Source organism: Tyto alba, unplaced genomic scaffold (genome assembly GCF_018691265.1).
Source record: "Tyto alba isolate M040663 unplaced genomic scaffold, T.alba_DEE_v4.0 Super-Scaffold_16, whole genome shotgun sequence".
Classification (NCBI taxonomy): Eukaryota; Metazoa; Chordata; class Aves; order Strigiformes; family Tytonidae; genus Tyto; species Tyto alba.
In genome coordinates this window covers 30,696,141-30,718,197 of record NW_024881278.1, presented here as the reverse complement: position 1 = coordinate 30,718,197, position 22,057 = coordinate 30,696,141, and the positions used below count along the sequence as shown (strand labels likewise).

General features: G+C 35.5%; 1 protein-coding gene across 8 annotated transcripts in view; it reads left to right on the top strand.

The window, feature by feature from the left end:
* Positions 1 to 22,057, top strand: part of BIRC6 (baculoviral IAP repeat containing 6) — a 187,719-nt gene that overhangs the window by 60,780 nt on the left and 104,882 nt on the right. For 4 of the 8 annotated variants that reach the window (XM_042789689.1, XM_042789691.1, XM_042789687.1 and 1 more), the window contains exons 22-41: positions 1,487 to 1,620; positions 2,726 to 2,872; positions 3,404 to 3,591; positions 4,243 to 4,557; positions 4,968 to 5,067; positions 5,540 to 5,754; positions 5,942 to 6,150; positions 6,459 to 6,805; positions 7,754 to 7,973; positions 8,907 to 9,040; positions 11,625 to 11,762; positions 12,513 to 12,640; positions 13,237 to 13,368; positions 15,368 to 15,583; positions 15,952 to 16,135; positions 16,534 to 16,689; positions 17,048 to 17,181; positions 18,805 to 18,958; positions 19,729 to 19,845; positions 20,839 to 20,993. In XM_042789689.1, coding sequence (XP_042645623.1) covers positions 1,487 to 1,620; positions 2,726 to 2,872; positions 3,404 to 3,591; positions 4,243 to 4,557; positions 4,968 to 5,067; positions 5,540 to 5,754; positions 5,942 to 6,150; positions 6,459 to 6,805; positions 7,754 to 7,973; positions 8,907 to 9,040; positions 11,625 to 11,762; positions 12,513 to 12,640; positions 13,237 to 13,368; positions 15,368 to 15,583; positions 15,952 to 16,135; positions 16,534 to 16,689; positions 17,048 to 17,181; positions 18,805 to 18,958; positions 19,729 to 19,845; positions 20,839 to 20,993 — 3,523 coding nt within the window. The remainder of the gene's footprint in view (positions 1 to 1,486; positions 1,621 to 2,725; positions 2,873 to 3,403; positions 3,592 to 4,242; positions 4,558 to 4,967; positions 5,068 to 5,539; positions 5,755 to 5,941; positions 6,151 to 6,458; positions 6,806 to 7,753; positions 7,974 to 8,906; positions 9,041 to 11,624; positions 11,763 to 12,512; positions 12,641 to 13,236; positions 13,369 to 15,367; positions 15,584 to 15,951; positions 16,136 to 16,533; positions 16,690 to 17,047; positions 17,182 to 18,804; positions 18,959 to 19,728; positions 19,846 to 20,838; positions 20,994 to 22,057) is intronic. The other 4 variants (XM_042789690.1, XM_042789688.1, XM_042789692.1 and 1 more) reach the window with 3 other exon arrangements.

The following is a 22,057-nucleotide window of genomic DNA, read 5'->3' as shown; positions in this document are numbered from 1 at the left end:
GCTGTTTCTGTGTAGTACATGCTTGTAAAGAGCAGCCTAGATTCATCTAATATGTGTTGTCCTTAGTATAAAATTGTCATCTTAAATTTGCTACCAGGTAGGTGCTTGTAAGTAACTTGTTTGAGGAATGTATGTTAAATGGGTTGATCTGTAATTCTCAGATTTTCTTTTTGGTCTCTCTTTGGTTTTTTGGTGTTTTTTTTTTTGTTGTTTTTTTTTTTTGTTTTTTGTTTTTTTTTGTTTTGTTTTGGTTTTTTTGTTTGTTTTTTTTTTTTTTGTTTTTTTTTTTTTGTTTTGTTTTGTTTGTTTGGTTTGGTTTTTTTTTTGAATCAATAGCAATTATTGCCCTTCCGTATAACGTCATTTTCTGACTAGTTACAATCTTAGTATTGTGTGGCAAAAAGCATTGAGCCCAGACAACTTGGAAGCATTTTAACATTCAGAGAAGTCTAGAACCTGTTCTACCTTATTGCTGGTGTTGTGGTATTCATGTAGACACTTATCCTTTTGTGACTGCTGGATCAAAAAAGACATTTAATCACTCCAGCCTTCTCAGCATTACGTGCTGGGGGCTTTCCTCATCTGCTAAAGAACAGAAAAGCTGTTTGGAGGCAGAGGAAAAGAGGGGATGGATGAACTTCCTGTTGCTGCTGGTGTGTTCGTGGAAATATCTCACACTTGTTTTGGCTGTTCCCCACCAAAGCGTGAAGTATTAGATGTTTCTTACTTTTGTAGCTACACAGATGCATTCTTTCTTTCTACTCCAGCTTGATAATTTGGCCCGATTTCCGTTTTTTGCTCGTAATAGATATTGGTACGCAAGAAAACAAAGGCTGATTTTTATTACTTTGGATTTTCCTTTATATTGGCTTAGAAAAGCTTAATTGATTTGACATCGCCTTGTTATCTGAATGATTGTATTATTTTTTTATACTACAGTACTGCCAGAGTAGGTGTAGTGAGACTTTTTCTTACATTGAGATATTTAAAGTACTTGCAAATGTTGATTTGTATCCCTTGTAGCATTTCCTTTTTACTTCTTTCTTCAGCTGGAAGAACAAGCTGAGGTGGAATTTCTTTTGCTGTTTTGGAAAACAGTACTATGTTTTTATTGACTTTAAATAAATGTCTGATTTACCATGTACGGGCATGCGTATTGCTGTGGCTAATTGTCTAAGGCTTGTAGTTCTAGTTTCCAATTCTGAGTGTGATTGTGTCATGTTTTCAGGACAATATGACAGCTTCAAAACTATTTAGTAACAAAATTGTTAGTTACTTAGCATCATAAGCTGTTGAAAAGATCACCTAATAAATGACTTTAATGAAATATAAGTAAGCGGTAATTTCTAAGATATGTCAATTGAATGGAAAGAATAGATTGGAATATAATATATCCTGATGAATAAATACTTAGCTTTTTTCTGTATATAATTTTATATAAATTCTTATTGTTTGAACAGTGCTGTTTGTCTTATTCCATTTACAGATATGGATTATATAGCTCGCCTTTTGATCCAGTTCTATTTGATTTGGAAATAAGTGGCTCATCTTGTAAAAATGTATACAACAGCAGCATTGGAGTACAGTCAGACGAAATTGATTTATCTGATGTTCTATCAGGTATGCATGTTTAACAGTAATCTATTGTAGAAGAATTGGTAATTCTCTTTACTATACTGTTTTCCTTTAGTGAAGATCTGATTTTATGCTTTCCATTTGTTTTATAGCTGCACATAATGAAGTTCAAGATATTCTCTTGCTTTGTGAGATCTCTTGCATTTTCTGTAGCCCTTAGGGCAGGAAAAAAAGCCTCTTTTTGGAATCTGTTCTTTTCTTATCCTGTAGATCATCTAAGAAAAGGCTAGAGATTAAACACAAAGGCTGCTATAATTCCCAGGTCAGAGTCATCTAGGAAGCAAGCATCTGTCACTTCTGTTGAGCAGCTTCTTTGAAATATGTTGTTACTCATTTAGACTAGCAACCATGTCATAAGCAGAGAAACCGAAATGGATTTTTTTGAAGTTGGAAAGCTGTCACATGGTACTTTTATACTTAAATATCACAGATTTAATGAGATTTTTTCTGTTTCAGAGAAATTAAAATACCTTAAAAGCATATTTGTATCCATGCTCTCAGGTTAGTTCATAAGTGAATCTTTAGGCCATGGAATGTCCTAACTTTTACCTGTCAGGAAATTCTTTTCATAGCAAGCATGTTCATCAGTCATAGTGACTCCTTTTCCTTTTTTCATATGCTCTTGTCCATCTCCTTCCCATCCCTCCCTCCATACAACACTGTGAATTTGTTAGTATATTGAATAATATACTAGTTTTTATGGTACCTTGGTGTATTGTATTAGTGAGTCTGCTTCTTTCTCTTCCTTTCCAGTAACATCAATGTCTTTCTGCAAGCTAATTCTCTCACAGTGTAGAAAGAATAGTTCATCTATATATAATTTATTTCTGGAATTAAGAAGGCTACACTATGCTTCTACTGTCACATCTGATAGATTGACTTACTAAGATACTCTGTTTAGATTTGGCAGCATTGTCCATTTAAAAATATAATTTATATTGTGGATGTGATAGTGTTAAGATGTTTGCCTCACAACATGAAATAATAAACTGTGTGGATTATATTTAGTTGTCCCTTTTGACTTCATTACTTAAACTGTTGCTATCAAGAAAACATTAGCTAATTGTACAGATGTTTATTTCTGTTTTAGGAAATGGGAAAATAAGTAGCTGTGCAGCTGCTGAAGGTAGTTTTACTTCCCTTACTGGACTTCTGGAAGTTGAACCTCTGCACTTTACCTGTGTTTCAACAAGTGATGGAACTAGAATAGAAAGGGACGATGCAAGTACGTTTACTGGTATATACAATTTTTCATTTTTTCTATTTAGAATAGTTCCACAATATGATATTTTTAATTGAACATAAAAAGCACTGTTTGTCAAACATACTGCCTGTAGTTTTGTAAGTGTTGACATGTGTTGAGTTTCTTTCTAAGTAGTTACTATATGTGAAATTAAACTCCTTAGAACTTAACAAATTGGATTTCAAATTTATTCATTTGAATCAATTTGACTCTATCAGAGTATAACATACAAGCTTGCATCTTTACCGTACAGCCTTATGTGGTGAAAGAATTCCAGAGCATTAGATGGCTCTTCTGTAATAAAAAAGTTGCATCTACGATGAGTATGCATAGTCTATAAACCATATAGTTTGTAATTCAACATGAAGTTACTTTGTAGCAAGAACTGGATAGAAGGAGATATTTGTCTTGTTTTTACATTGCTCTTAAAATTAGTATAAAATTAAATTAAAAGTGTATTAGAATTTCTTTTGTACATACACATTTTTGTTTGGTTTTGTTTTTTGTTTGTTTGTTTCATGCCAGTGAGTACCTTCGGGGTTACCCCAGCAGTTGGTGGCCTCTCTTCTGGAACGGTTGGGGAAGCCTCGACAGCACTGAGTTCAGCAGCCCAGGTAGCTTTGCAGTCTCTCTCTCATGCAATGGCCTCAGCCGAGCAACAGCTCCAGGTGCTGCAAGAGAAACAGCAGCAGCTTTTGAAGCTTCAGCAACAGGTTGGAGGCTACTTAGCTATTTTTTAATGCTGTCTCTAAACTTCAAAAGCTGAGAAAGTAGTTGCAGAGCTAGTCACCGGTTTTTGTTATTGCTGTTTTTTTCTTTTTTTTTTTTTTTTTCCATCGTGTATTTGAGGAAGGAACAGCTCTGCACTGAGGATTACTCTTATTAAGCAAAATGCTGAGAGTGTCTCCTGTGCTGCTTTGGTCTTTCAGACTTGTTTTTTGTCTATTTTGAGGGTGGGTTGGGAGTTCATAATCAAAACTAAGTCTTAATACATATCAGTCTGAAATTAAACAAGCCCACTGGAATGAAAAGCACAATTGTTGACACAGGGTCGTACCAATCATAAAGCCAATGTCAGTATGAAGCTTGACTGCGTTGACCCTACTTTGCTGTTCAGTTGTAGGCTTTTTATTATTTTTTGAGTACTACAGTTACTTAATTACTCATACTCATCCGCAAGTGAGGTCAAATTGAATAGTTTCATTTTTCAGCTTATAGTTGGACATCTAACAAACCTATGTTGAAGGTAGCTTGTATTGATTAAATCTAGTTTTATAATGAAAGTTGAACTTGCAGTTCAGTACTACTACTGTGTTCACAAACAGTGTTATCTGCTACATATGCTGCTTTAATTTTCCCCACAGAAAGCTAAGCTGGAAGCAAAACTGCATCAGACAACAGCAGCGGCGGCGGCAGCAGCCTCAGCAGTTGGTCCTGTTCACAACTCTGTGCCTTCTAATCCAGTAGCAGCCCCAGGGTTCTTCATCCATCCTTCAGACGTCATTCCACCCACACCAAAAACAACTCCTCTGTTCATGACTCCACCTTTGACTCCACCTAATGAGGCAGTTTCTGCTGTTATTAATGCAGAGCTTGCTCAGCTTTTCCCCGGTTCAGTCATTGATCCCCCAACAGTTAACCTGGCAGCACATAACAAAAATACAAGCAAGTCTAGAACGGTAATTATTTTTGTTTGCTTTTCTTTTAGAAACAACGTGCTGTAAGCTTTATCAGGATCTAATGTGTACCTGAGTGATAGTAAATATCTGTTTATTTGGATGAGCTGTGAAAACTATGTCACTAAATTTAGACCATATGAAAAGGAAGACTTAGGTGAGCGCAAGACAGTTCCTCAAATGGCCCCTTTTAATTGGAGCTAGAGTAACTGTATAAGGAGTTATTAATCCTTTGAACCTAGTAATTAATATATTTTGATGGCTCGTGTTCAAATCTAAATTGTAGTGAGGCATTGTCAGAATTGTACATCTTTAAATCCCAAGAGGTTTTCTTAGTCTTTTGTAAAGAGCAGCTTATTATAAATGCATCGATTTTAATGACTTAATTCTACTGATGTTTTTCCACTCCTTAGAATCCACTTGGATCTGGTCTTGCTCTTGCAATATCTCACGCTTCACATTTTCTTCAGCCTCCACCTCATCAGTCAATTATTATAGAGCGAATGCATTCAGGTAAAACCAGAGTTCCTAATAATAATTTTGACATGTTTTCTAATAAGATGTGGAATATTTTCCAGGGTCTTAAATAAGTTGCTTAGCTACAGTCTCACTTGGCTTTCCAAAGAAAAAATAATTTTCAGTTTGCATTTCTGTTGATCTGGAAATTTAAGGCCTAGTATTCAGTGATGTTTGTCAAGTTGAAAAATCCTTGGGTCTGGGAGAATATGTTGGGTCTCTGGAAAGAGCAACTGTTCTGAAATAATGCTTGAAAAACATAATAGCTTTTAAATTAAGCTGAAGCCAAAATTTTCCTTGCAAAGGGTGCAAGTTGTAGTGAGAGATTCTGACATTGTGCAGGTATTTTTAACCTGAAATTTACACCTTTTGAACAATAAATAAACTGCCTGTATTGTTTGAGAGTTAACATCCCTTCAGTGGTTAGCACACACCATTTATTTCAGGCAATCCTGTGTTCTTCCCCTAGGAGCAAGAAGATTTGTGACCTTAGATTTTGGAAGACCTATATTGCTGACAGATGTATTGATTCCTACTTGTGGAGATTTGGCTTCTTTGTCAATTGACATCTGGACTTTAGGAGAGGAAGTGGATGGAAGGCGACTGGTAGTGGCTACTGATATTAGCACGCATTCACTTATTTTACATGACTTGTTGCCACCCCCAGTTTGCAGGTTTATGAAGGTAAAAGGAGATAGACCACATACTCTGTCTTTTAAAGTCTTGATCTTTGTTAGTATATGAACTTTCTCTTAGTTTCTCTTCAGACAAAACTTGATTTGGCTGTAAATTTTTTATGATTTTTTGACTTGGTGTTTATTTTGCCTGTTTTGATACAGTTGTATTACAGTATAGTTGCATTCTCTTTCAGATCACTGTTATCGGTCGATACGGTAGCACAAATGCCAGAGCAAAAATCCCATTAGGATTTTACTATGGCCATACATATATCTTACCCTTTGAAAATGAGCTGAAACTAATGCATGATCCCCTCAGAGGAGAAGGCGAAGCTGCAAATCAGCCAGAAATTGACCAACACTTGGCAATGATGGTTGCATTGCAAGAAGACATACAATGCAGGTTAGAAGGAAAAAAAAAATGTGTACTTACTAGTTATTTTAAGTTAAAACACTGGGCTATCATAATGCTATAGATTTTTTTTTTCCCATTATATTCTTGAGACTGGAAAAAACTCTGACTTTGTTGTAGAGTTGTTATAATGAGTATCTTTATAGCAGTAACAAAGACTACACTGTATTTTTATTTCAATATCTGTTTTAAGAGTTCATTCAAAATGGACCAGAAGTTGTCTTCTGGCAGGGTGACTGTCAGATGTATTGCTGTTTGCTAATGTCTGTTGAATTGTGTATTGGAATGTTTCCCTTTAGGTACAATTTGGCCTGTCATCGGTTAGAAATCCTTCTGCAGAGTATTGACCTGCCACCACTAAATAGTGCTAACAATGCCCAGTACTTTTTACGAAAGCCGGACAAGGCAGTAGAAGAAGACAGCAGAGTATTTTCTGCTTACCAGGACTGCATTCAGCTACAGCTTCAACTCAACTTGGCTCACCATGCTGTTCAGAGGCTCAAGGTAGCTTTAGGTGCAAGCAGAAAAACACTGAAGGAGCAACCTGATCCAAAAGAGTTGATTCAGATGTCATCCACAGAACAGTTACGCACCATTATTAGATACTTACTGGATACTTTGCTTAGTTTGCTTCATTCTTCCAATGGTTAGTATTTTCTGAGGTTTTAATATTTTTGTATGTTAGTAGAAACAATTTGCAGGTGTTTCTATTTCGTGATCTGTACTTTCCCATTATAAATCTTTTAAACTATGTTCAGATATGTTTTACTATGATTTTAGTAGTCGGTAACTTACAGAGTAAAGTTTCACCAGTGGCACCAAGCTGACCTAACCACCTCCTGCTCTCGAAAGGGTAGAAGAAGTTGTAAAGGTCCTTCTCCTTTTTCCATAGTCCTGACTGCATATTCCTTTGTTCAGATAGTCATCTGATCCTTCTGTGGGCTGAATTCTGCCCAGGTAGAATACTCATGTTGTTTTCATAGGTAGAAATCAGCTTGTGGAAGGATCTGTGAGTTGGAAGCCTGTGTAACACTAGGGATAGATTAGGCAGTTAGAAGTGAAGAAGGCAAGCAGAAATTGTTTTGGGGGAAGAGGGGGAGTGTCATAAACCCAGTATCTCTACTTAGTTCATGATTTTTAATATCCATTATGGATTTTTACTTCCTAAACTTGACAGTGAAAGAGTTCTTGGAGAATCAAAATTGAAAAGTCTGAGTAGGCATGGTGGTTTTTTCAAAAGAGGGAGGGGGGGAAAAAAAAAAAGACAGAACATTGTTCTGTTGCTAGATAGGTGTGTCTGTCATGTAATTATCTGTGCCAGTTTGTTCCAAGCATAGTGATGGTTTGGTTTTTGCTTTGTATAGATTCCATGGGGGTATTTGCACTGACATGAATTGGATTTGGTTTTGTCTAAATGGCCTGGTCTTCATGGGTTACCTGCAAATTACCATCTCCCTCATATTCCCTTCTCCTTTCCCTCTGTGCCAATTAGTCAAATCATAATAGTTTTAAAAACTTTCTGCAAACATCTTTCTCCTGTGTTTTCAAGCCATTGTCTCCTTAAACATAGTTGCTTGTTCTCTTTTCTTACAAGGGCACTCTGTTCCTGTGGTTCTGCAAAGTACGTTTCATGCTCAAGCTTGTGAAGAATTATTTAAACACCTGTGTATCAGTGGAACCCCAAAGATACGATTGCATACTGGCCTTCTGCTTGTTCAGCTCTGTGGAGGAGAAAGATGGTGGGGTCAGTTTCTCTCAAATGTACTGCAGGAATTATACAATTCAGAGCAACTTCTCATATTCCCACAAGACAGGTAAAGTATAAGTCTATATTAATACATTACCTGTGGATCACATAAATAATCCCATTGTTCGTAATTTAGCATTGGAATTGACAAAATGTGAATGAAGGATACTTACCTGTCTATTCCATTGATTTAGGAAATAGTCCCCAAAAAGCACTGCAAATGATAAGTGTCTGATTGCAGTTATTTATTGGACTTATTTGATGCTTGCACAGCACTAAGTTGCTATTTTTCCTTACTTGGAGATCTTTGCATACCTAGTAGGATTGCTCCTTAGTGTCAAAAATTGCCTTCTCCTTTATGAGGTTTAAATGAACCCTCATTATAGAGCTGCTCTTCTAATGCATTTGGAAGTAGGATTGAGACTGAAAAGCACACTATTAGCATTTAATATAAAAGATTTCTCTGGGATATGAGCAAAGAAGTGTAGTGTTGAGCACTGAATGTTAAATGTGTTGATTACTTCAGATTATTGGTTAAGGTCTTTGATATTCTAAACATTAGCATTTTATATTAATGAAACATATTTGCTGTTCTGTGTCTTTCTGTGTCCTTATTTGGACCGCAACATTTATATTTTCACATTTTTTAATATGAATTAATTGAAGGATATAAGAATACATGGATTTAATTCTCTATCCCTGCTATTTAGTGTATTGTATGTAATAGCAGATGAGATCTTGTTTCAGATGTACGAAGCGGAATGTTCTGCTGACCTCTTGAGGGTGAAAGAGAAATGTTCACCCTAAAATACTGCATTATCCTTACAACAATAGAACATGAAATCCAGTTCACTTGCGGGGCCACAGTACCGCTTTCTGTAGCAATCTGCTTGTGTCTCAAATGAAAGCCTAGGGGAATATTGTTCTCTAAGGGGTGTTTCAGAATATTACTGGATCTGAAAAAGAAATAAAATCTTAAATATGTAAATTTTATTTTTAGGGTCTTCATGTTGCTTTCTTGCATTGGCCAAAGATCGCTTAGCAACAGTGGTGTTTTAGAAAGTTTACTTAATCTTCTGGATAACCTGCTGTCACCACTGCAACCTCATTTACCTGTGCACAGAAGAACTGAAGGTAGCCCTCTAATTTGGGAAACTATATTTTCATATACATTATAAGCTAGCAAATTGAGAGACTAGCTCACAATTTTTGGTGTTATTAAAAGAAGAAATTGCTTGTTTACTATATTTCCAAAACACAGTTGTCTTTTAAAATGTGCTGAGACTTCTTTAGGTGCTCAAAGACATTCCTCCCCGACCCCTGTTTAAACCTGAGCAAAATCTATTTGGTTGCTTTTAATTCAGCTAGGAAGCTTTAAAGTTTAATGAAGTGGGGGGAACATCCAATGTGTAGACAGCTCTAGTGGCTCTAGTGAATGACTTTGGGATTTAGCATTTTGTAAAGAAGTGCCCCATTTTGCTCATGACATCTTTTTAATTTTCAAGCTTTTGAGGTGAAACCCGGTTATGAAGACAAGTTTGTTAGGTGTATCTGCATGGTTTCTGCAAATGACATGGGGGTTTTTGTAATCACAAGGAATTTACACCTTTTTGGACCCTAAAAAAATTACTGAAATTACCCTCTCCAAGCTTGATTTTCTTTGACTGTTTTCATAACTTCTCCGAGGTTGAAGAAAATGCTTGCTTTTGAAAACATCAAAGCCTAGTCTACATCATTTGTTAGGTACATGTAGCAGAGCATTACAGAAGATACGTTGTTTAAAATTCTCAGCATTGTGGAGTTGGTAAATGCTGGCTGAGACTCTGTCCTGACTTTTTACCTTGTCTCCTGATGTAAACAAGCCTACAGCTGGTGTCAGAAGCTGTCCTATTGCTTCCCATTGGTCTACCATGTACTTTCTCTATCTTGGCCATATCCTGCTGTAGTCTCTAACTAGTTTGAGGCAAACCCAAGCTTACGTCTCCTCTACCTCTGTTTGCACTCTCCCCACAGCTGCCAATTCCTTTCATAGCTCTTGCCTTACTAGTTGTCCTCACGGAGGACTTTAGGAAGCAGAAGTAACTGATACTTCAGAGCTTTATTTGCTGGTCTTCCAGCTTCCTTCCTCCTGGACAGTACAGGTGAGTACTAGGGCATTATTTATGTGTGGTGGAAGCATCAGGTACGGCAGAAGAAATTCCTATTTGAGAGCTGTCATGCATAACTAAGGGTCAAAGGGGTGAAAACTTACTGGGGAATAAAGAAAACAAAAGACCAATTAGAGCAAGAGGTGAGTGTTGTGGGTAGGAGAGAAGTTGTAAGCTTTGAGGCAGAGTGGGGAAAAAAGGGAATAAGCAAGAGGCACTTGGAGGGAGGGAGAGTAGCTGAAAATTTTGTTGTTTGTGGGTTGTTTTTTTTAAAGAGATAAAAAGAAAATAAATGCACTTGTTTGAACAGAAGTATGAAAATATATATACTTCACTCTGCAGCGCGATCCTTTCTTTTTATTCTGCCAACCAAAAAGGTGTGTAGCGATCACTAGTGCTACTCATTTCTATTTTTGCCATTTACTCTGCAGTTCCTGTTCAGGTCTTGTTGTGGAGAGGCCTCCTGTTCTTCCACCTGCTTGGGGTGGGCAGCTTTCTGCCAGTGTGGACAGGAAACTGAAGTTAACAGTCAGGGCCTACACCCTATTGCTTGGACTGCCAGCAGCTATATGTGATTTTGGCCAAGTCATTTCTGTGCCTTAGTTTTCTTGTTTAATCTGGAATTACTAATAGGTTGAGTTAATTAAAGCTTGTTGTGAGGTCAGTGCATGAAAAGTGTAGTGTAGTTAAATGTGGCTCAACAGAGTGTGCAGGTGTGATAATGTGAGTGTAACCTCTAGTACTAATGACTTTGCTGTATTGATATTATGTAAAACTACTCCATTTGCATAATGGCTATGATTAAGTGGTCATTAATCGTAGGTTTCTGGTCTTTATTGAGCACTCATGAGTTCACTTTAGGACTGTTTGTTTAGATCTGCTCATGCACACAAATATTTTTTTCTTGCATGATGTGTAAGATACGGGGTTTTATTCCCATCTGCTTGTACAAAAATAATGCATTTATTGTGTGAAACTGAAGCAGGCAATAGCCAGTCTTTAGTACCACCAGCATGGTTCATCTAGTCTGAACTCAGTCTTGGCTTTCCTGCATCTTATTCAACGTGAAAATCTACTAACAAAGGAGTAAAAATGAAGGTATTGGGGTGCATGGTTATTACTGTCTTGTTGGACCCCTGGTTGATGGAGGAATTTCACACTATGGAATTTGAGACGTCTAATTTATGTGCTTTAATGCAAGCAGCTGCCATTCTGCATTTGGTATTTAGGAAATTTAGATGTACAACTTTTGACTTCTTTTTTAATGCTGCTTAATTTTTAGCCTTGCTTAATTTTTAGCCTTAACAGGAGAGGTGAAGCTTCTGACGTCTGGCTTCATCAGACTAAGAACTGTGACATATTCTCTTGCACCTGAGTTCTGTACTGAATGTTTGATTTCTTCCCTCATTTATGAGTGCTCAGACTCTTATTGTCATTTAAAAAAATAAGGGAGCAGAATCTTTGTGGTCTAGTGAAATGTGTGCCATCTAATGCTTTTTATGACTTCTTTAAAACTAGTTTGTTATGGCTTCAAAACTTTATTAAGGCTCTCAAATCTATTTATTTTGAAGGAGTTTTAGACATTCCCATGATCAGTTGGGTTGTAATGCTGGTGTCCAGACTTCTGGATTATGTAGCTACTGTTGAAGATGAGGCAGCCACAGCCAAGAAACCTCTGAGTGGAAAAGAGAGGGAACGATTTTTGACAGGTATGTAACACTTATTATCCAAACTTTCTTCTATGGGTATTGGTTTGAGAACTGTTCAAATAGATGAAATATATTTTTAATTCACTTGAAAAATGAGATTTTAAAAACAGATGTCATCATTTTGTTTGCACTGTTGTCTACTGCTCTACTTCTTCATCTCCTTAGGAATATGACCTCTTTAATATTTTTTTTTTTAAGTGAAAAATTCAGAATTTATTTGAGTTTGTGAAATGTCAGTATATTATCCTGTGACTCGGACCTAGCAATTGCGAGTACACCACATTGAGACAGTTTGTATTGTGAGAAAGGGCAATAGGATGACTTCATAACTGCTTTGGTGTTTGCCATGGTATTTATATCCAGCATTTTTAAATTCAGTTTTTGTATTTAAGTGGATTAGCTATGGTTCTCTTTGAACATCATTTCTAGAAATGAAAACTGTAAAGCTTTTATGTTATCAAAGCTGTTCAGGTATTTTTAGTTAGGACAGTCTTGCTTACCTCCTTACATATTTTAAAAATAATGAAAACAAGATGGTGCCAGTCCATTTAAAAATCAAAATAAAATATAGCCATCAGTGGTGATAGCTACATAACACTAAGAGTTAGATTTTTCTTGTTTCTTTAGTATTTAGTGTATGGAGATGCTAACCATTGCTGCAACGTGAATGCTTTTATCTGGACTTAAATGAGGTTTAATAAGATGGATTAATACCTCTTTCTTCTTTTTTTTTTTTCCTATTTCCATTAGGAAACCAGTGGAGTTTTATAAATAATAGCCTGCACACTCAAAGTCTGAGCAGATCTACTAAAGGCAACAGTAGCCTAGACAGACTGTACTCCCGAAAGATCAGAAAACAGCTTGTGCATCATAAACAGGTGACTTCCAGCACGGTAGTGGCTATTTTCACAGTAGTATATCTCATATATAGTATATCTCATTTCTTGAAAGAACAGCTTTGGCCTTGGGTCGCATTCAGTCTTGCTTTTGCATAGGTCTGGTTCTGTAGCTATGGGCTGCCTAACTTCTTTGACATTTGTCTAAAACAACGGGGCATGGGATCTGCTGGAAGAACAGATGTTGGAGTGGCATGCATGTACTGTTGCACTCTGTGGCCCATATTGGACAATAAATATAATTTACTTTCTAGATAAATCTGGGTACATCTGGATGCAAGCACCTAAGCTGTGATTTAAAAGTTGGTAACTCCTAAAATACAAAATTTTCATTTCTAAATGCAACCACGCAGGTTTTATGACCCTGGGCATGTATGTCTTGAGCTCCTTTAAAAATACTGTTTCTTCTTCAACTTCATCTGTTCTGGGTCTGCTAGTAGCCCCTTATGGTGTATTAGTTAAAATTGTATTTAAACTATATTTTAAAAGCTCAAGTTACAATTTGAACTGAAGATGCTGATCCTTTCAACATCTTATTGCTTAAATTTTCATTTTTTCCTATTAACATTTTCTTTTAGCAACTTAACTTATTAAAAGCAAAACAGAAGGCTTTGGTGGAACAGATGGAAAAAGAGAAAATACAAAGCAACAAAGGATCATCATACAAACTTTTAGTAGAACAGGCAAAACTAAAGCAGGCTACTTCAAAGGTATGATGCTCTGAAACCTGTAACTGACTTCTTGTCCTTTGTGTGAAAAGACCTGTTCCTGCAAAGTCATTTTTGTCCTATGTTGACCTTATTTTAAAAAGCTGTTTCATCATGGCTGCTATCAAGTATATTCTCATGCTGAAAACAGCAGCCATCTGGAAATTCCTTGCGCTGTGAAAAATAGTTTATTCTTCTAAATGGTATTTTTAGGTAGTCATGGCCAAAATTGCTAATGATCTTGTAGCTTTGGGAATGTGAGTCATATCTTTAAGCTTTGGATAACATGTCAATAGAAATATAAAATAATATTTTACATGGCTAATTTTTAGGCATGATACTCTTCTGGATGCTCTCCTGATTGAGTAATCTGAAAATAATCATGCTAATGAATGTCTCCCCAAACTAATAAATACAACTTTTGAGAATGTTTTCTGAGATTTTTCAGTAGCTTCTTAGCTTCTTAAAAGTACTTATCATAAGTTGTGGCATCTTGCAGTAAGGCCCAGATACTGAAGGTGGATCTGGTAGTTACAGAATTATTTTGTATGAGATGAGATGCTGAAACTCGGGGATTTCTGGAGATGGCAGCATGAGCTTTGCAGGGAACACAAAAACAAACAAACAAAAAAAAACCAACCAACCAAAACCAGTGTAAATCTTTCTAGCTACTAAACTTTGGTATCTCTTTAAATATTTACTCCCTAGTTCCAGAAATACTACTGTCTGTTAGAATGACATGTTAGAAGGTAGGCCTGTGGAATGAGATTATAGGATGTTGGACCTTTCAGGTAATCTGAAGGGAAATTTTACAACTTCCAGTAACTATGAAAAAAAAAAAAAAAAAAAAAGACAAAATTTGAAGACCAGTATAAAAATAAGGCCCTAAGTTTTCACTAACTCTGCTTGTCATGAGCTGTTCTTTCCTGCACTATCTTCTGCTTTATATCAAGTTTATAGCAGGTTATATCAAGGGGGCTGCTCTACTGGTGGCCCCCTTGAGACATCTTTAAATGAGTTGCTGGATAAAATACGCTGTCCAGCTATGTAAGTTTCACTTTATAGCAGCCATGTTGCAGCAAAAAAGCATGTTGAACTAAAGAGTTTTCCCCTTGCAGTCTCTTGATGTTTAGTGATGATATTATTGTACACTTGATTGTTGCATTTAATGCAGTTTTTGACTACTTCGCCTACTAATCGCTTTCAGTTATAACAAGCTGTGAGTAACTTAAAACATTTATTACATTTAGGAGAAAGGTGAAACCTTTATGTTAGTAAATAGTTCTTTCTGTGGTCTACTTTAGTGGCTGCTACTTAAGTGAGATTGTAAAATGTGGTTGTGTTATCTAATTTTAGACTGCTTGCATAGCTGATACGATGAATTGAGCAGCTAAATGTGTGCCCTTGGTGGATGGGAGGATTCATAAAAGCACCTTCTTCCCTCCATTGAATTTCTAGTAGGATCTGTCAAAAAGGTGGTAGTTTAGAGCCCTGGTCAGGTATCAGACTAGTTCCATTTATGGTGATTAATGGACATTTTGTACCCTGGAAGTATTAAGAAAGTTAGAAATTATTGATGATTTATCTGATGCAAAGAACTGAGAAGTTGGCATTCTTGTAAGGGTAAATGTCCATATTAGCTGGTTTTATATGCAGTTTGCTTCATGGTAACCATGGCTTTCTATGCAGATGTTGAAACATTAAAGAAGTTTCTAAAATACATATTTTGAATATGTTTTTTGGCAAAACTTAATTGGCACTTGTGCAGAACTCGATCATTTGGTTATGAGTCTTTCACCTGAGATAATGTGCTGCCAAGACAAATTTCTGCATATAAAGCCTTAATTCCATTCCAGATTCTCATATATTTTTATATTTGCTTTTTAAAAAAATTTAAAAAAAAAGAACTTTTACAGTTACATTTGTTGCTTCATCAGATTTTCACTGGGAAAAGATTTAGAGTTTCATTTTAAAATGTAAGTGTTGTTTCAAATTTCTGCAGCACTTCAAGGACTTAATACGTTTACGTCGGACTGCAGAATGGCCTCGTTCTACTTTAGATACAGAAGTATCAACAACAAAGGAAACGCCAGAAATTGAACCTCTTCCATTTACACTGGCACATGAACGTTGTATTTCTGTAGTGCAGAAGCTGGCACTCTTTCTCTTGTCCATGGACTTCACTTGTCATGCAGATTTACTTCTATTTGTTTGTAAGGTAAACAGAATATGGAACATCATCCTGTAGTTGAGATGGAGACTGCATTAAATTAGCTTTCTATTGCTGCATTTTTACTGGCTTGATGGTAAAAATTAGATGTAGCCTGAAAATTTCTAGTGATTTCTGGTGAGATAGTTTTTCTGATCTGGCACCTTTGGTGTAACTTACGATGGCTTCAAAACTGTGTAGAGAAAGTAACTTCAACAAAAATATTTTCATATAATTACACTTGTAAAATTCTAAAATTTAAGCTGGTAAAAATACCTAATTTACTTTTAAGCAAAATCTAATAATCATAGTAATTGAAGCTATTACATATATTCATAGTGTTAAATACGAATAGGCATTTATTTATTTTTATATAGGTTCTTGCTAGAATTGCAAATGCTACACGACCAACAATTCATTTATGTGAGATTGTAAATGAAACTCAGTTGGAAAGATTATTGCTGCTTCTTGTTGGAACTGACTTTAACAGAGGAGACATCTCCTGGGGAGGAGCATGGGCTCAGTATTCTCTGACTTGTATGCTGCAGGATATTCTAGCAGGTTTGTTTTAAGTTTGTATTTCTCAGAATGTATGTTATACTTGAAAGTTTCTTCCTTTAATGTTTTAGGGTTTTCTTTAATTATTATTACTCTGTTAGAATCTGCTGACACTAAAATAGTTTAAAAAAAAAACAATGAAATTGAGTTTAGTGTGTTAAAAATGCAATTTAAAATCGCAATCACAGTCAATCCTGAATTAGTGACTTGTGCATTGAAAAGTTAATATTTTTATGACCCCAATTATTTGGAAATTATTCAGAACTCCTCCCCCTGAGGAAGTAGCCCTTAAAGAATTTTGAGTTAGATGAAAAAAATCAGACAGTTGGATGACACTGGGATGTGAATTTTTAACTGGAGTAAAGCTTGAAATGGAGTTGTCTGCTTAATCTAATACGTAGGAGAGTTGTTGGCACCTATAGCAGCTGAAGCTATGGAAGAAAGTGCTTTGGGAGAAGATGCTGGAGCTTCAGCTGGGGATTCTGATGACTCTCTCCAGCAGTCCACAGTGCAGTTGGTGGAAACAATAGATGAGCCTTTGACACATGACATCACAGGTAAATTATTCTGTAATCATGACATATATATGTATACTGAAAAAGTAAAAAAAAAAAAAACAAAACCTTTGCTGTTACTCATCTATCAAAATATCAGTAAAGGATTTTTGGTGATAGAATAATTAGTTTCTGAAGTTATAGGCCAAATATGAGTAATTCTTCAACTTAGTTTTACATCTGATCAGTAAAAAAATTTTTTTTCCTCATTATTTAAAAAAGGCAACTTTATTGCATTCATTAACTTTTTCTATTAAGAACTGTAATATTAAAAGCCTTAAAATTATCAAATAAGGTTATGATATATCCATGTTTTATAATTTGTACTTGATTGTATTAATACTCTCTTAATCATTCAAAGGTGCTCCACCTCTGTCATCTTTGGAAAAAGATAAGGACATAGACCTTGAATTACTGCAAGACCTGATGGAAGTTGATATTGATCCTTTGGATATTGATTTGGAAAAAGATCCCCTTGCAGCCAAAGTCTTCAAGGTACAACACACCTGAGTTTTCAGGATAGCCTATACGTGTGAAATAGTAAAATCCTTTCTCTCTTATACTTCTTCATTAGTGGGATTTGATGTCTTAAGCCTATTTTTAGCTTTTTATAAAGTTTTAATGTAGAATGACAGGAAACAATGTCAAGATTGTGTTCAAATCTCAGGTGTATTCATATCTCAGTTGACCACAAGATATTTTGCTTTTGCAAGATACCTATAAAAACAAGAGGTTCTGAGTTTACATCTACTTTAGCACATTAAAGCCAACAAAAGCATAATATAAAAGAAAAAATAAGATGTAGTTTTGTCTCTTCTTATTCAGAACAGAGTGCCATTTGCTTCTGCAGTTGATCTTAAGAGTTATGACTGCTAGTATTGTGTTTAATAAAAAGTCAGCAGTAGCTAGTGCTCAGACCAGCTTCAGACTACGAAGAGAAGCAACTAACTTCAAAACTTAGTTCATTGTGAAACAAGAAAATTATTAAAAGCTTTCATTCTTAAAATGAAAGCTAAACATATCAGAGGTAATAAAATTACATTTAGATGTAATAGTATATTGTAAAGGTATATTAAACTGAAACATTTTGGTTGTAAAGGAACAAAACTGTTCATAATAAAATGCTGAGTCTCGTTTCCCTATCCATAAGGATGATGCTTTCATTTGGAGTTTTCCCACTCTCACTACTGATTTAAACATTCAGCCTCATTTGAATTAGCCTAAGTTATCTTTCTCACCACTTGCTCAGACAACGCTAAATTTTCTCTTTTTTTTTTTATCCACTTATTCCGCTGGTTACATATCATGTAAAGATTTTTTTCTTTAAATCTCACCATACCAAAAATGCTCCTTATTGCTTAATTTTTGTGTTACTGATGTTTCCCACCTTTATTCTGCTGTCATTTCATATGGCAGTACTCCATAGTCCACTTCATCTACAGGTATCTTCATGATCTTATTGCCTGCTTGGGTGTCCTCTAAAAAACAGCCAATCACTTCTTTATCCTTGTTAAGATTTGCTTCTGTATCTGTAAAATGACAGATGATAATGGATTTTCCCATTAAAAAGACAGGCATACACGAATTGCTTTCATACAGTCTTACATTGCTATATTTTTCTTGTGATCCATATGCTTTCTTAGTCTCTTAAATTATGACATTTGACTAGAGATGATTTAACTCTGTCTTTTGCAGAGCCCAGTATAAATAATCCCTCAGCCTCACTGAGGCTTCAAGATATTTTAATAGTACAGTTAATAATACAGAATTCTATCTTGATAAATAACTTCTCAGAATATCTGTGTGATACTCCACTTCCAAATTTACAGTATGGTACAAATGTGTGAATAAAAACTGTTGATAACACTTTCGAATTGGATTCTTGAATCTTTGAAATCTAACTACATTGCTGGATTTTGACAGTCACTAAGGATTCAGTAGCTTATACTGCAAGAACAGTTGAGACAGAATTTTTCTAAAGCTATTGGATCCAATCTTCTGTTTCTTAATTTTTTGTAACTTCAATGGTTGTTATAAGTCATCACAAATTTTATTTTTGTACTTCGGCAGTCTAAAGAGTTACTGTTTGCTTTCATGTTGTTTTGTTTGTTTTTTAAGCCCATAAGCAGCACCTGGTACGATTACTGGGGTGCTGATTATGGTACCTACAATTACAATCCTTACATTGGAGGTGTTGGAATTCCAGTTGCAAAACCACCAGTAACTACAGAGAAAAATGGGTCACAAACTGTGAGCGTATCAGTCTCTCAAGGTAAGCAATGAACTACAGTTCTGTTCAGGGTCTCTTTTCTGTGAACCTGTGTTCAACACTTTTGCATATCAAGTTATGTTAACAATCTCTTCGTGCATTTAGTGGAAAGAATTTAATTTTCTATATGCCACAGTTTTTCTGTTGTAGCTGACAGAATATTATGTGAAGATTATATTTAAAACAGCCTAACATAGCAGAAAATCTTATTTGTAATATTTTTGAACAAACACTTACAGGCAGTTTTAAGTCATTCCTGTTTCCTCAGGAAATTTTGGAAGCTCTTTTCTAGTTGGGTGATTTTGGATAATTGACTCTACCTCAGGAATGACGGGGCACACTTGTTTAGTTTGAAGGAGTACTACTGAAGTGGGGTGATAGATCGTTCCCTCTGCCACAGTGGTGAAAACCAGCTTTTTGATTCCTGGTTGAGCGCTATTACCTTATGAAAAACAAGCTTAAACATATGCAGATTTAGTCATGTATGATATTAAAGTGGCTGTAAAAGGAAATAAGTGTGTGTTTCACAGAAATTTAGTACTTTATTAATTATATATTTCATGTCTCTAAGAATCTTATATTCAGTTCAGAGTATAAGTTTCTACATTCTACTTCTGTCATATATAAAAGTAAATCTTCCTGTTAGTGATACTGAGATTTTTTTCATTTTAATGGGTGCTGTATATCTATATTGCTTGCACAGGAAGTTAGAGTACCTAATTGTTTGTGTCTTTGATATAATTCAGTTTTACCCTGTCTGTTGCCTTGTGTAGCTTTAGATGCACGTCTAGAAGTTGGACTTGAACAGCAGGCTGAGCTGATGCTGAAAATGATGTCCACCCTGGAGGCTGATTCTATTCTACAAGCATTAACAAACACATCTCCTACATGTAACTACATGTCAAATCCTTCTCTTCACATAATGACCATGATGCTTTGAAATTTTTACTAATTTTTTTTCTGCAGTCACGTAGCACCTTAGAAGAAGTTGTATGATGCTTGAATTTTCTTGTCAGGACAAGCTTTAGAGAGATTTTTTTGTTCAGATTTTTGAATTATGTGTATGCATATATTTAAGACATTTTGTGGTATTGGTCAAATATGCAGGATTTCTTTTACAGTGTATTATACTACAGTGGAGAAATTGTCTTCATTTTCACATTACGTGCAAGTAAACATTAAGTTATCTGTTTTTGTGAAGCTTCATTCTTGTATTCATTGTGAAATTTCAGCTGTTTGAAAGCTGCTTTGAACTTGACAGTTTCACCTATTCCAGTGATGAAGGTGAAAATATTTGAATACAATTTTGAACTCAGCTGTTCAGTAAGCTTTATGTTATAAAAACACTCATGATGTTGATTTATTTTTTTATACATATTTTCAGTGAGTTGCTCTGCCCATCTTGTTAAGATGTGCTTTTTTGTGGCTCTCCAAGTATCTTAATATGCATCTTGTTAGTTGAATATCTGATGATGGAGTAGGTTTAGTGACATCCTCAGCCTTTATTGTTTGGTATTTTATTATTGACTGCAATAGTTCTACCATAACGCATGAAAAAGATGTTCCAATTGTTTGTCTTTCCATTGTGTTATCAGAATGCTTGTATAATACGTGTTTAGCAAGAACTGTGAAAATGTATCTGTGTGGGCTCACTTTCCAAACAGTTTTTGTGAAGATGGAGATGTCTGACATTCAAGTATGCCTTTCACAGTATGGTAGTCAGTAGTCCAACTCAGCTGAATACTACCTCAAAGGTGGTCTTGGAAATTATAAAATAACTGTCTTTTAAGTATAAAATGTAAGGAATTAAATATGAAATTACTTTTAGCAACTTTTACAAAACAATTAATGGGGAAATTGTACGTTTTGTTTTGTTTCTTTAGTAACCCAGTCTCCTAGTGGAACAGATGATTCATTGCTAAGAGGTTTACATGCTGCTAACCAAAATGCCCAGTTGATTGTACAGTTGTCATCTGTACCTATGCTGAGCGCCTGCTTCAACAAACTCTTTTCCATGCTACAGGTCCACCATGTTCAGGTATAGAATTATGACCTTGGAAATGATTTGTTAGTATTTCTCTCTAAATTTGAAAGTTGTTTTCCTGTACTACTTACTACTTGGGATGCAAGGACCATGTTATGTTATGTACTTTATTGCGTGTGAAGGTGTTGTGGACAAAGGTACCAGTGATATAATAATCAAGGTGATGAAAGCTTTTATTAAACAGGACATTTCTTGGTACAGTGAAAAAGTGGGTATACATTTTCATATTTAAAAACAAGTTTGTAGGTTCACTGAAAGATAATTGTTAGCTTATTAGTGAAGAGTGTCACTAAGTGTGCAGTCTCCATCTGTGGCGGTTTTCAAAACCCAGCTGGATAAACCCCTGAGCAACCCAGCATGACATCTTCTTTGTCCCTTCTTTTGATTCGATAACCTCCAGAGGTCCCTTCCAATGAATTATCCAATGATCCTAAATGTTAAAATTAATAGTGAGCTTTTTGAAAAGTCATTGGTTTAGCAACACTTGTCTTGATATATACAAAAGAATGTCATGCGTGCTATATATGAGTGATTATGTGCTTGCCTGCCTGTTTATATTTTAATTGGGTGGCTGGCTTCATCCCTCAGTTGTTCTTTAAATATCTCATTCCAAATACAGTTTGTGGTGCAAAGGACCTCAGAATATCTAGATCTTTTTCTCAGGGGTATTATTCAGAGTGAGCACCAGTGTCTCTCAGATAATACAGTAGGTTTCTCAATAATTAAACTGACCTTTTAAATAATTGTAGTTGACCGGTAAACATCACTTGACTATATTGAGACATTCTAAAATCTTACATTCAGACGAGTCTTACAGATGTAAGCTTGATATAGACATTTCTGAGCAGTGTATAAAGCTGCTTTTATTTTTTAACATAAGTGTGAAGAAACATCTTAAGGGAAACTTAACTGTATTTTTAAGAAATCAGTTACAAAAACATAGCAGAAGCATTTACTGGTTATGCTGAATTTGCCTTGAATATTACATTTATCAGAATCTTCAAATCCAGTAAAGGGGGGAGAGAGAGAGAGAGAGAGAGAGAATGTGTGTGTGTGTG